We start from the raw sequence: 12888 nt of genomic DNA, 5'->3' as shown, positions 1-12888 counted from the left end.
ACTCCGAATTGTGCCACTTAAAATTCAGCAATGTTGGTTAAGGGCAAGGAATGGTTTGCTTTTTTTTTTTTTGTTGCAAAAATGGTGTAAGAATGTTAAAACTAGCTTAAAATATGAAAAATTTCATTAAGAAAGGAGCGTTGAAAGGGATTGAATATAGTGAAGATAACTATTGAGTTTGTGAGTTTTAATTTTCGCAAGGTAGGAAGAATTATGAACTAGTGCGTCTGAAAACATATGATGGCATTGACTTGGGAGGGGGAGAGAGAGAGAGAGAGAGAGAGAGAGAGAGAGAGAGAGAGAGAAGAAGAAGAAGAAGAAGAAGAAGAAGAAGAAGAGAGTTTTAACGTCGTAGGAAACTATCCCAAGGGACCTTAAAGATCTGTTCGACGAGGAGAGTTGAACTCAAGACCTGTTATTCAAGAGAGAAATGGCATAACCAATCTACCACACTTGGGTAGATGCTATTTTTGTAGCCATCCTAGAAAAGAAAACCCATTCTGCATGAGCTCAAAAAACCTTTTCATCAACACTACCTTTTTCTTGAAAGGCATTAACACTGTCTTTCTCTTAAAAGGGAGTGCCAATAAACGTAGTTGTAGGAAATCTTTTGTTCAATCTTTTAGTTTAGGTTGGTGCACCACTACGTTACCTAGCCTTTCTCCATTGGGAAGGCTTTTAATAAACAATTCATGTGATGGAACCGACGAAGGAGGAGGTGGAGGTGCGAAGGCCACAAAGGCAATGTAAAATTCTGGGAGAAGATTAGACACTCTCGCTCACTCTTTGGGTCTTCAGCTCCTGTTCCCCCAAGACGGGGGTGAGGACGGGCTATGGCTGCAGCTTGTTGCTCGTCCTCTTCCGCTTCTTCTATCGCTACCCTCGCCGACATCGCATTTCTGTCCGTTGTGCGGAGCAGCAGTAGCAATGGCGCGTGGAGTAGAAGCGCACTGGTTTTCTCTATCCGCCTCTCCACAGCTCTTCCCAAGAACTCTTCACGCGGCCGCAGGCGCAGAGTCACTTGGAGGGCAGCTTTTTCCAGTGACTTGCAGAACGAGACTTCCTCGGGAGCTACGTATGAAGCCCTCCCTGACCGCTGGGATGTTGTGGGTTTAGGCCAAGCAATGGTACTCCCCCTCTCTCCACCTTTGTTTTAGGCCGAAGTAGTCCTTCTTGCTTGCCGTATACATTGATGCAATGGGTTCTTATTGGGCATATTGACGAGGTTGCACAGCTTTGGATCCAAAACTTCGCACTCCTGTTGGGTTTTTCTTGACTGTTGGGATAAGAGAAAACTCTTCAGTGAATTGATTGCAAAGTTTTTCTGCCTTTTTAGGTTGACTTCTCAGGCATGGTGGGAGATCAGTTTTTAGAGAATTTACACCTTGAGAAAGGGATTCGAAAAGTTGTGAACCATGAAGAAAGGGGCAAGGTTTTGAGTGCACTAAGTGGCCATTCTTTCAAAGCATCTGCAGGGGGATCCTTGTCCAACACACTTGTTGCCCTTGCAAGACTAGGTTCAGCAAGCAGCCGTTATCCAGAGGTTGGAGTGGCTATGATGGGTAGTGTTGGTAGCGATCCACTTGGCCATTTCTACAGGTTGGCTTTTTGTTTTGCCTCATAATGCCAAAAAATGTGCTGCATCATTTGTACCATGTTCTCATACCTTCTCTTTTGGTCAGGGCAAAACTTCTAAAAGCCCATGTGCGTTTTTTGTCTCCACCTATTGTGGATGGAACTACTGGGACCGTCATTGTCCTAACAACGCCAGATGCTCAAAGAACTATGTTTTCCTATGCTGTGAGTTTCTTGACTACTTGTTGTGCTGCTTTGCCTTACATTGGCCTTACTGAGCTGAGATGTACTCAATGTGCGGTCCAGGGCATGTCCTCTGTTGTGAATTTTGATGCAACATTAGCCAGGGCCATCTCCGCTGCACGGATTTTAGTGGTTGAAGGTTACCTGTGGGAGTTGCCTCAGACCGTTGAAGCCATTGTGGAGGCATGCGAGACGGCTCATAATAATGGTGTACTAGTTGCTCTCACGGCCAGCGACGTGTCATGTATCATAAGGCACCGTAAGCAGTTCTGGTAGGTAGATGAAGTTTGGCACTTTTTCTTGGTGGGAATGGTCATTAGCTTGTATGGCTGGAATTTTGATGGTAGGCTTGATAATTTGCAGGGATCTTATGGCATCTCGTGCCGACATAGTTTTTACGAATAGTAATGAGGCTAAAGCTTTATGTGGGTTGGGTCCAGATGCTAGTGCAAGGTTGGCAGCATGTGTTTTGAGCCAACATTGTCCTTTTGTTTCGGTGACCGATGGCGCACAGGGTTCATATATTGGTGTGACGGGGCAAGTTACTTATATATCCCCCGCTGCATGTGTTCCGGTAGATACATGTGGTGCTGGCGATGCTTATGCAGCAGGAATTTTGTACGGGATCTTGATGGGGGTGTCGGATTTGAAGGGCATGGGGAACCTAGCTGCAAAAGTGGCAGCTGTTGTGGTTGGTCAACAGGGTACTCGATTAAAACAAAGAGATGCCTTGCGTCTGACAGAGTCATTCTTTGCCAGTTCAAACACTGCTGGCGATAGGCTGCTAGAAGATGGACATCTCTGTGGAGCTGTAGATGCTGACAAGAGCTCAAATTTGTAGCAATGCTGATGGCCACGTCCTGTTCACTGCTGCTCATTTATTCTTCAGTTTACATCTGTGTACACAGCTCATACCCCATTTGCATCTCATGAGGGGTAGGTCTCCATTGCCGGTTTAATGTGTAAGAAAGCTAACTGTCAGCTCTTGAACCCTTTTGTGTATACATACCTCTAGGAGGGGAACTCGATGGTACACCTCATTATTAAGCACACAGCCACTTGGGTGATCATTGATGATGAAAGATTGTGATGGACATAGTGAAGCACCTGCTCATGCCAAGGTGTCTCGACATATACGTGCATGCTGGTACATACAGCATCTACTTTACGATGGATTGATGAAAACATTAATTGGGAAGTTCATTGTAGTGTCTTGATTGTACTGGAATCTTCCAATCAGGCTGTCTGTACTCTGGTTCTTGCTGATTGTTTGAGGCTCTTTGCTGTCAGGGTTGAGTATTTGGCCCTTCTCAACCCTTTGATCGGCTTTAGAGCCTTGACTGTAAGTGACATGGCGAGATTGAGGGATCGGCGGCTGGGGAGGAATCCACCTGGCACCGTGATTGATGTTCAAGAAAGTAAGCCCTCTGTGTGCAGCAGCGTGGGCTGACCCTCCGCCCTGCCCCCTTCCAAGGCAGAGGTCTCGTCCATCCCCTAGTGTGACTTCTTCCAGCTATGTGTCTCCAGTAAGCTGAAAGTCCTATCCACCCCCTTGTGCGGCGTTTTTATGCCCACGATCTCCCACATCTTGTCGATCCCTCCCCAGTTGATCCCTCAAGTCTTTGCCCGTGTCGCTTACAGATGAGGGTTTCATAGCCCTTAGCGGGCTGAATGTACCACCTATGGATGTTCAACTGGGTGATGCTATATATCCATAATTGCCCCTTGTCATATTTGCTATCTCGATAGTTAGTTGGTGTATCTGCGCAGGATTCGAGCTATTGATCATGCAGTTGTTTTTTTCTCATCATGGATGTCAGGGATTACTGTATATGGTGCACACATAGTTGGTGAGCTGGGAGCTCTGCAGTTGAGAGAGAGATCCATAGAGCTGTGGAGTTCCTAACTGTGTCATGTGTGTCCTAGTAAATTTTGTTCTATTTTCTTATCACCTGTGGTGTTTTCTTTGTAGAGCCCTTTGTCTTGTAAGTACATAGAGGTAGTACCTTATGTTGTCAAATTCTCAGAGGGAGGGGGGCATATTAATTGCAGTTGGTCACTGTGGATGCAATAGACTTTTCCTCTTGCTGGACCTTGCTATCTGCAGTGAGTGTTTATTGAAGGAAGGAGGTAATGCTTTATCCAGGAGGGAACTGAAGTGAAAGTTACCCATTCCAAACGATGATTGTTAATGAGTATGCCTAACTGTGTTACCATCGATATACCTTGATTCCTGTTTTGGCACGAGTGAGTTCAAAATCATCACTCCCATGGGCAATGTAATTGGGAAAAAGTGTAGTGATGGGTGACTCAACCTGAAAGGAGTGCTCAACATTATCACCCCATGGGCAGTACTGTTGGAAAGTGTACTGATGGGTGAAAACTGCTACGAAATATTCATCAGCGGCCAAATTAAATCACATTCGGCATACATTCACATGCATGCTATTGCTTGGCTGGGTGTTGTCACATGGTAGTAACTTACCTTCAAGGGGTGATCATTACTCACTCTCCACCCCATCTGTGTATTGCTCCTCTGTTGCCCAATTAAGGTTATCTCAAATCATTGTAAACCTACATTTGTGTGAGTTTTAAAAGCTTGGCTAGCACGTTATTGAATTGGAAACATTACATTGTTGTCACATATAGAATCGTATGGCACATATGAGATTTCTTTAGATGTGAACAATATTTTGTCAATGATTCCATATCCATATGGATTTTGCAATGCATTATGGTGCACATGGATTTTCTTTGCAATGTGAACCATACTTTTTCAACTCGTCTCTCTTGAAAAAACCATGTTTTAGGATAGACGTGTGGAGACAACATGATAGCTACAAAACTTTCAACATTTTCTAGCAATTTGGAAATGGATTGACGTTTGGAACAACACACCCAACAACCATACATTTGATGTTAAGCTCAGAGCAAGGCATGGGTGTGTGGTAATTGTCTTATCACCCTAATTAGTGAGGACCTATCTCCCTCACTGGCTCATGAACCTAACTCCCTTGCTTTGCGCATAAGCATCAAAATTGAACTCAAGATGCTTTCTCGTACGAAAGTTCTCATTATTTTATTTTACAAAAGCTTGTTAAAAGTATGTAGAATGCTCCCACTTTTTGTGGGTATGTTTCAAAGTTTTATAAGAAGAAACGGAACCTCTATTGTCATACATTTTTCATAGACCCAATGTGGATCAAATCAGCCCAAGAGTGGCCATTGTTGCTCTATACCCCGAATGCATAAGGATGTGAACTATGCACAATTGGTATAAAAAAATTGGCATCAACAACATAGCCCACATCAAGGAATACAAAAAAAAAAGCATCTTGCCAATGGAATGTTCAAAGCGAGCATTTGTCCTTTTGGATGAAGAGTGTCCAAGCAAGTCCATGAGGAGGCAAAGAGGCAAACAATGAAGATCCCTATTGTTACTTTGTTTCCTTTCTCATGTTTGATCCATGCATGTTTGAATGCACCTTTGCATGCATGTATGTGTATATGCAATCAACTATGTTGTTGGCTTCAAAATATTTATGTTCTGGTAAGTGAGGGAAAATTTCTTAGATTGCATGTGTGTATGCAATCAGCTATATTGTTGGCTTCAAAATATCTATGTTTTGATAAGTGTGGGGAAATTTCCCACCTGGTTAAAGTTTGCATGCTTCAATAATTTGTTAATTTGATACTAGGTGTGCATCCATGTTTGAATGTGCTACAACATTGAGCAGGACCCTTTCCTAGGTTATGTGATGTAGGAGACATAGATTTGTGAGTTGATTATAGTATTAAACTGTATTCCACACAATACCAAATTTGGTACTATTTTGCAAAGTATGCATGCTGTGAAATTATAAATTTCACATTGTCAGAATTTTTCTATTAAATAATATCATTTTGGTATTATTAAGCACAATATGCATATGTGAAAATTAATTCTATAGAGTACTATGTATGCATATTTGAATGTGCCACAACCTTATGTGTTGGAGAAGGCGGATTTTTGATTGGATGCATGTTATGAAACTAGCCTATAACACACCAAATTTGAAATAAAAGTATGATGTTTGATATTGTATGTCACCACTTTGAAGTTTGTAAGGCATGTCTAACTGGTGTGAAATATATTTTCAAAGTTTAGGTAAAAACAAAATGGAAGAATATCCTTTGCTCCTTAGGTTTTGCTACACAATAGAGGATCTACATGAGGAATACAGCTTGAGTGTGGAGGGGGTGCTCCCAAAGGACCTCAACAATGATGATCTACTTCTTGATAAGTGGTTGTCATTTAGGAAGAAGTACCAAAAGAACTCAAAGATTTACTTGAATCATGTGCAACCCCACTTGATCGATGATTGCAAAATGTTGTATTATAAAGTCTATCAAGGCTCCCCATCATGCGGGGAGATTACAAGTAAGTTTGCATGGTGCTACATGTTCAAAAGGTGCCATGCAGTGATGAAGAAACCTACAAGCCATAAAGTGGCATGCGCTAGCTTTGGTGAGAGTGCACTCAATATGTGTGGTAGCAGGGTGGAAGGTTTGGAGAGAAAGGTTGGAACCTGGAGGAGGGCTAATGGTGCCTCCCATGGAGATTTTCCCCGTCCTAACAAGAGGCCACACATGACATAGAGTAGCCTCACATCACATAGAGTGGTAGCAACATTTGTAGAGAGAGAGAGAGAGAGAGAGAGAGAGAGAGAGAGAGAGAGAGAGCATTTGTACCCTAAGCTAGTATTTGATTACATCGCTAATTTGCAGGCAATACTTGATAAGATGCCTTCAAAGAATACATCCGCCACAAGTAGGCTAGTAACATTGAGGGCTAATATCTAGAAGAAGAAGGAGACTATGTTGAGGTATGAAGGCTTAGATATTGTGGCAAAGGAAATTAAAGATGATATTATGGGATACGAAGGGCAATTTGTTGAGCTGTGACAACAAAGCCCTGTGTGTGATGATGAGATGCGGGAGGTGAAGGATGACTTGGCAACTAGTCGAGGCATGCTCTTGCAGCTTACTATCAACGAAAACATCCAGAGGCTTGAAGAAGAGGTTCAAAAGGAACTAGTATTTAAGCTAACAATTTTGATAGTTTTTGAGACTTTTGTTATTTTTTATAGTCTAACTTCTTTTGATATTCTTGAGGTGCTTAACATGTTTAGAAAACTATGGTGGTTTAGGAAGCTTTAGTATTGATAGTTTTGTCACATTTTTGTAGTTTTGGTAGTCCTGAAAGATAATGGTATTTTTGCTAGTATTGAAAGATTATGTAGTTCTGGTAGTTTACAAAAATTCCACAGTTTAGGCACTTTGTAAAGTTTTGATAGTTTGGTTAGCATTGGTAGTTGTCTAGTGGGTGTGTTAGTTTGTATAGTTCTAATGTACTAATAGGTTTAGTACTTCTTGAACTTTTGGACCTTTGGTAGTTCTAGGTTTTAATGATTAAAAACCCCTAGGTGGGGCACCTTTGGTTAAGCTTAGGTCCTCTTAAAACTTTATTTAATTTGCTACTTATGTAATTTTTTGGTGCATTTGGTAGTTTTGAAAGTTTTTGGTACATTTGGCACGACTTACATACTACTACTACTACTAATAGTCTTCTCCACTATTTTAGGCCGGGTCTTTCAAGATCCCCCCTCTCTATCTTCTCACACCAGAACAAAGTGAACTGTCGCAGAGGTTCGAACTCTCAACAGCAGGGGCAGATCGGAGATGGTTAGGTTAACCAACCTATCTCAACTGCGGACTGTCTTGGGCGAGACGTCTCTGCTATAGAAAAAAATAAATATGATTCTGTTCGCCTCTCCCTCGGTAGCCTATCGTGCATGCTCATTTTGGTCGCTGCGTTGCCATGCAGAATTCCCCCCTCCACACCTCATCCGGCATCTTCTGCGCTGCCGACTTGCGCCCCAGAGAATAGGAAGCAATGCTGAAGAATATGTGACGTAAAAGCAGCAGGTCATGCATCTCAAATAGAGGTGCGCTCCACCCAGACCTATTCCATTACGTTGCAGCCTCCCCCTCCGCGCACCTCTGGTCCCTCTTGAAGCACCATCTCCGAAGTGGGGGTGGGGGGGAGGGAGAGAGAGAGAGAGAGAGAGAGAGAGAGAGAGTGTAATCGAAGAAAATAAGGAAATTCTCAGGTGAAAATTTTGACGGTATTCACACAAGTTTGTGTAACTTTTCAGGTATTCTTCAAGGCAAGCTCAAAATCTAATCGAAAATTTAAGATTTCAGCGGGTTAAAATACATCGCATCTTGGTTTTTTTCTAACACTGGTCAACTTCAAGGGGGGGAGAGAGAGAGAGAGAGAGAGAGAGAGAGAGAGATACCTCGGCCTGGAAAGTGAGAAAAGAATTTTAACATCGCAAAAAACTATCCAAAGAGACCTTAAAGATCTATCCCTTTAAATGCATGTCGAAGCCAAACTCAACTTCAATTTATTATATGAAATCTCACCAGATTCCTTCCGACACTGGCCTCTCCCAGAGTTTCATCGCAACTCTCGTACAAGCACCGCGATTTGAGTTGAAGACGTCACAAACAAACTCGGGTTATTGCCCTCAGCCAAATCATTACAGCGGGTTGCGGGCTTTGTGCTGATTGTGCGACAGATTCCATAGCAAAAGTATCTCATGGCCATTTCAACTTGGTGCGACACATGGCATCTCCGTAGCCCCTTGGCCATTTCAACCTAATACGACAGATGACGTCTCCATAGCCCCTTGGTCTGTCGCCCACCACCCGAACCACCTCCAACTCATTTTTGTTTGTGCACGTGTCTCTCTCCCCTTTCTTTCATTTCTTTTCACAAGGTGAGGTATCTTGGTTGATTCCCCTTAATGAGACATGGGTGCTCCCCTATTTAGCTTCAATGTAATACAAATACATTGAATTTAGAGAGTCCCTTAGTTGATCAAAGTTAGAGAGAGACATGTCATATTTTTATTGCAGCTACAACCTTCACCTCACGACCTTGCCATCTTAGTGCTCACAATTGGCATCCTCGTCCGAGCATAGCTGCCTCTGCACATGCTATTGTAGCCTATAGCCATAGTCAACTTTGAGGACTGCCACGATGACGGCATGGATAGTGAGCAATAACTCAATAACTCACGCTTGAATCAAATGTAGACATAAAGTGAGGACAAGCGCATGTAGTGCATGCTCTGTATGTGACAATAGACAAGTGGATTTGGTGGCCACCTCTTTGATTCGATCACCCCTTCACATATCCCTGTTCCACTAACCTCGTCTAAATTGCTCGCTTGTGAGCTTCAAACCCCCCTTCACGAGTAATATCGCTCATCAATTGCAGCTGGTATGGAACGCAAAGGTCACCAAGCAAGTGTTGTGTGCTTAGGCAAGGAGAAATAGAGGTAAAATCGGTGATAAAAGGCTAAGCCAATCATTGCATGAAAGCTAGCCTATGGTGGGCTGTCAACACATTCAGGGAAAACACAAGGTAGGAAAGGACATTGGTGGAACAAGGATGAGGCTTGAGCCAATCACTATAGAAAGCCTAGTCTATGGTGGGCTGTCAACACACGGAAAACATGAGGGAGAAAGAGGGTTATGGTTGAAGGTAGCAAAAAGTTAGTGTTAGGTGGTGAGAAGGGGTAAACTTTGAATTTGTTTTTTGAATCAACCCTGGGATGTCTAAGCACCCCAATGGTTCCCTTCTCAAACTAATTCCATATTTCTTATTTTTCTACAATTGTACTCTACTAGGTACTTTTGGTACTTTTGTTAATAAAAGACTCTAGTTAAGGTACTTTTGGTAAAGTTTGAGTGTTTTTATACCTTTATTATAGCTAGAGAGAATACCATTGAGGGTGTTAAAAGTGGAAAGTTTGGAGAGGAATTGAAGGAGGACCAAGGTCAAAGTTAGCTGCTAGTAATAGTTTGCTCAGGATGATGCTGCCAAGAAAGTATTAGATGTCCTATGGGACTTGAAGAAATTTTCTATGGAAGGTGAAGGGGATGAGCAAGGGCTAGAGGGTTCATGCACAATCGTGGACATCTAGGGAGGGACTTATCTGGAGGGCAGACTGTGTGCATTTGTTGAAGCAGAGCTGAAGAAGAGAGTCCCTGAGACCATTCACTTGGATGAAGAGGGGCCGCTTATAGATGAAAACATAGAGGCAAAGGGTGCTGATGCCAAGGCTAGTGATGATTGGATCCCAACTCTTAATGAGACCAAGACTATTGAATGAAGATAACCTAACTATCGATGAGGCACTGAGTACTGATAAAGAGATGTTAGTTGTTGATGAGTCAAGAGGTGCTAATGCCAAGAGGAAGGGCACAATAGATGTGATGGAAGGGGAGGATGATGCAAAGCACTTTTGTACAACAAATGATGGCAAGAAGTGTGGAGGTAATGCCAATAAGGGGGGAACATAGGAGATGTCAAGAAGGAGAAAGAGAGGGAGGAAGATGCAACACAGAACTGTACAACAAAGGCAAGCAAGAAGGTGGGAGGTAATTCAAAGAAGGGGGAGAGTAGCAAGGGGGAAGGGGGGGGGCAGGGGGGGGACCATAAATGCCAAGGGGAAAGATTATTTGAAAGAGGGGTCGATACGATAGGCTGCTAAGGATGGGGGGTGAAAAGATGGAGACGAGACTAAAATTTCAAAAGCAGGTAAGGCTGCGAGGAATACAACTTCTGTGGGCGACGAATATGTAGGTGAAGAATATAACTCAACCACTCTGTCCTCAAAGGATTTAATTCTCAATGGACCAAAGTGCCCTACAACAAATTTTTAACAATCTTTCATGTTGTCTTTCGTATAAGTGTATAACCAAATGTTAGCTTTTATACTTCTCAACACCAAGTTTGGTATTTCATGCTACCAAAATTGATACTTTCTAAATGGTATGTTTAATAGTACCATTTTTGGTACTTTCTACTTTCAAATGGTATGTTTAATAAGTGTATAACCAAATGTTAGCTTTTATACTTCTCAATACCAAGTTTGGTATTTCATGCTACCAAAATTGATACTTTCTAAATGGTATGTTTAATAGTACCATTTTTGGTACTTTCTACTTTCAAATGGTATGTTTAATAGTACCATTTTTGGTACTGCTTAGTAGAAATATTTTATGTTGTCTTTCGTATAAAGGTTTTTGGTCTTTCTTTTAAGGTTCTTTTGGACTCAGATAACACTATATGTTAACTTTTATATTGCATATCACCAAATTTGGTACTTAATACTGCCAAATTGATACTTTATACTACCAAAAGGTCAGAGTCCCAATTTGGCATTGTCTAGTGGAGTGTTTCTACATTTAACTTTTTAGTACGAGATTAAAACTATTTGGTTTCAATTAGACTTTAAGTATCTCTAAGAATGATGTGTTACATTATTTTGATAATGCTTAGTCCCAGAATTGGTTGTGTTGTGTCAATTTTATATTGTATAGTGCCAAACAAGTACTAAATTTTGGTATTGTTTACATTTTATTTGGTATACTATACAGTATAAACAAGTACCAAATTTTATACTGTATAGTACCAAACAAGTCCCAAATTTTGGTGCTTTTTACATTTTATTTGGTATTCCTATACTTAGTAATGTGAGCTTTGTAGTCATCGTATTTAAGCTTTTGATGCAAATAATGTCTTTGATTTCACTCCTTTTAAATTTGGGTACTGTAGGAAAGCAACACCCATGGTGGTTAGAAGAGCCATTGGCATACACGGAGCCAAAGATCTACTTGCTAAAAGTCATTGGTTGGTACTTCTAGATGTCAATGATGTGTTGCTAAAGAGTTATTTTGAGGTGCCAAATGATCTTTGGTAGTTGCCATTCCCATATGATTTTTGGCAATTTCCTTTCCCAGATAAAGTCAAATCCCACCGGGGTGTGCACGTCAGTAGATATTCCTAATGTGTTGTGAGGCACGATTCTATGGAGTTTATCCTTATGCTAAGGAACAAATCCCATATTATGCTCTGGTCATGTTGTAAAATGCATAATCTCATGAATACAATGAGCACTTGCTATCCTGAATTGATGAAGATGCAAGGATTGTTTTTAGGTATGATCAACCTTCTCTAATATTGGGCATTCTCTTTACAAGCATGCACTTGAAACTAATCTCTTACCTACATCCGCAAACACATTTTGCCAGAACGAATGTGAGGTTTGGGCTAACACAATTCAAGAAGTTTTGTACATGCCACTTTGGTTGGGTGACAAGTGTGTATTTTGGAAGAGGTTGAGGAGAATATGGCAAAAACACCCACAAGTTAATGAGACCAACACAATTCTTGTCGAGGCTACAAGATATATACAACACAATTTTGGTCGAGGATACTAGATATATACAGGCCTTGGCAAAAGACTATGATACATGTTTATGTATTTGGTCTTACGAGCCAAAAAACTATCCTGCCGTGGTTGCTTGGTTGGATATGCTCTAACTACCAAACCGCCTACTCTTGCAAGAACCCCTTGTTTGATATAGAGGATGATATCTCCCCTATAGCAACTAGCCATTTCATAGAGCTAGAGGGGTATTCCTATACAGTTTTGATACTATTTGAAAATCAACAACTGTTCATAAGGTGTTGAGTTGATACTCCTTTGTTCTAGGTTCTTGTTTAGTCACAAGTAATTTTCTATTTGGGTGAAGTAGGGATTGTCCTACTTGCAATTTTGGGAGATGGGCTGAAGGCTAACATGCCAGCATCTTGGTCACTTTCATCATCAAATGACATACTATCATATATGTTTTCATATATCTCAGTGGACAATCTAAAATTTTTATGGAATACAAGGATAGGCACCGTCGGGAAGTGTATGGATCTTACAAGATGGGAGTAGATCATCACTGGAAGTATTTATCCAATAGGGTATATCTATCAATTTGCCCCTCAATCTCGCCATTGTACAAGCCTTCAACTACTATTCCACAATGGAAAATGTTTTTATGCCACTTGTCCTTTTGTGTTTCTATTGTTTGATACTTTGCTTTTGTGCATTTCAAAAGGTAGAAGTCCTTGCTAGACTCAATAGCTTTGACTACAAAGTTGTCCCCAACATACAACAT

General features: G+C 41.4%; 1 protein-coding gene across 1 annotated transcript; it reads left to right on the top strand.

Annotated features, from left to right (window-relative positions):
- Nucleotides 1-713: 713 nt before the first annotated feature.
- On the top strand, nt 714-3029 carry NARA5 (pfkB-like carbohydrate kinase family protein). Its single transcript, XM_086501428.1, has 5 exons — nt 714-1127; nt 1337-1599; nt 1683-1800; nt 1882-2090; nt 2182-3029. The coding sequence occupies exons 1-5, from the start codon at nt 834-836 to the stop codon at nt 2657-2659; spliced, it is 1362 nt and encodes a 453-aa protein (XP_086357554.1). The 5' UTR covers nt 714-833; the 3' UTR covers nt 2660-3029.
- The last annotated feature ends 9859 nt before the right edge of the window (nt 3030-12888 follow it).

Source organism: Adiantum capillus-veneris, chromosome 26 (genome assembly GCF_014529385.1).
Source record: "Adiantum capillus-veneris isolate H3 chromosome 26, ASM1452938v2, whole genome shotgun sequence".
NCBI lineage: Eukaryota > Viridiplantae > Streptophyta > Polypodiopsida > Polypodiales > Pteridaceae > Adiantum > Adiantum capillus-veneris.
The sequence above is the reverse complement of the archived record's forward strand: the minus strand, read 5'-3'. Positions and strand labels throughout refer to the sequence as shown.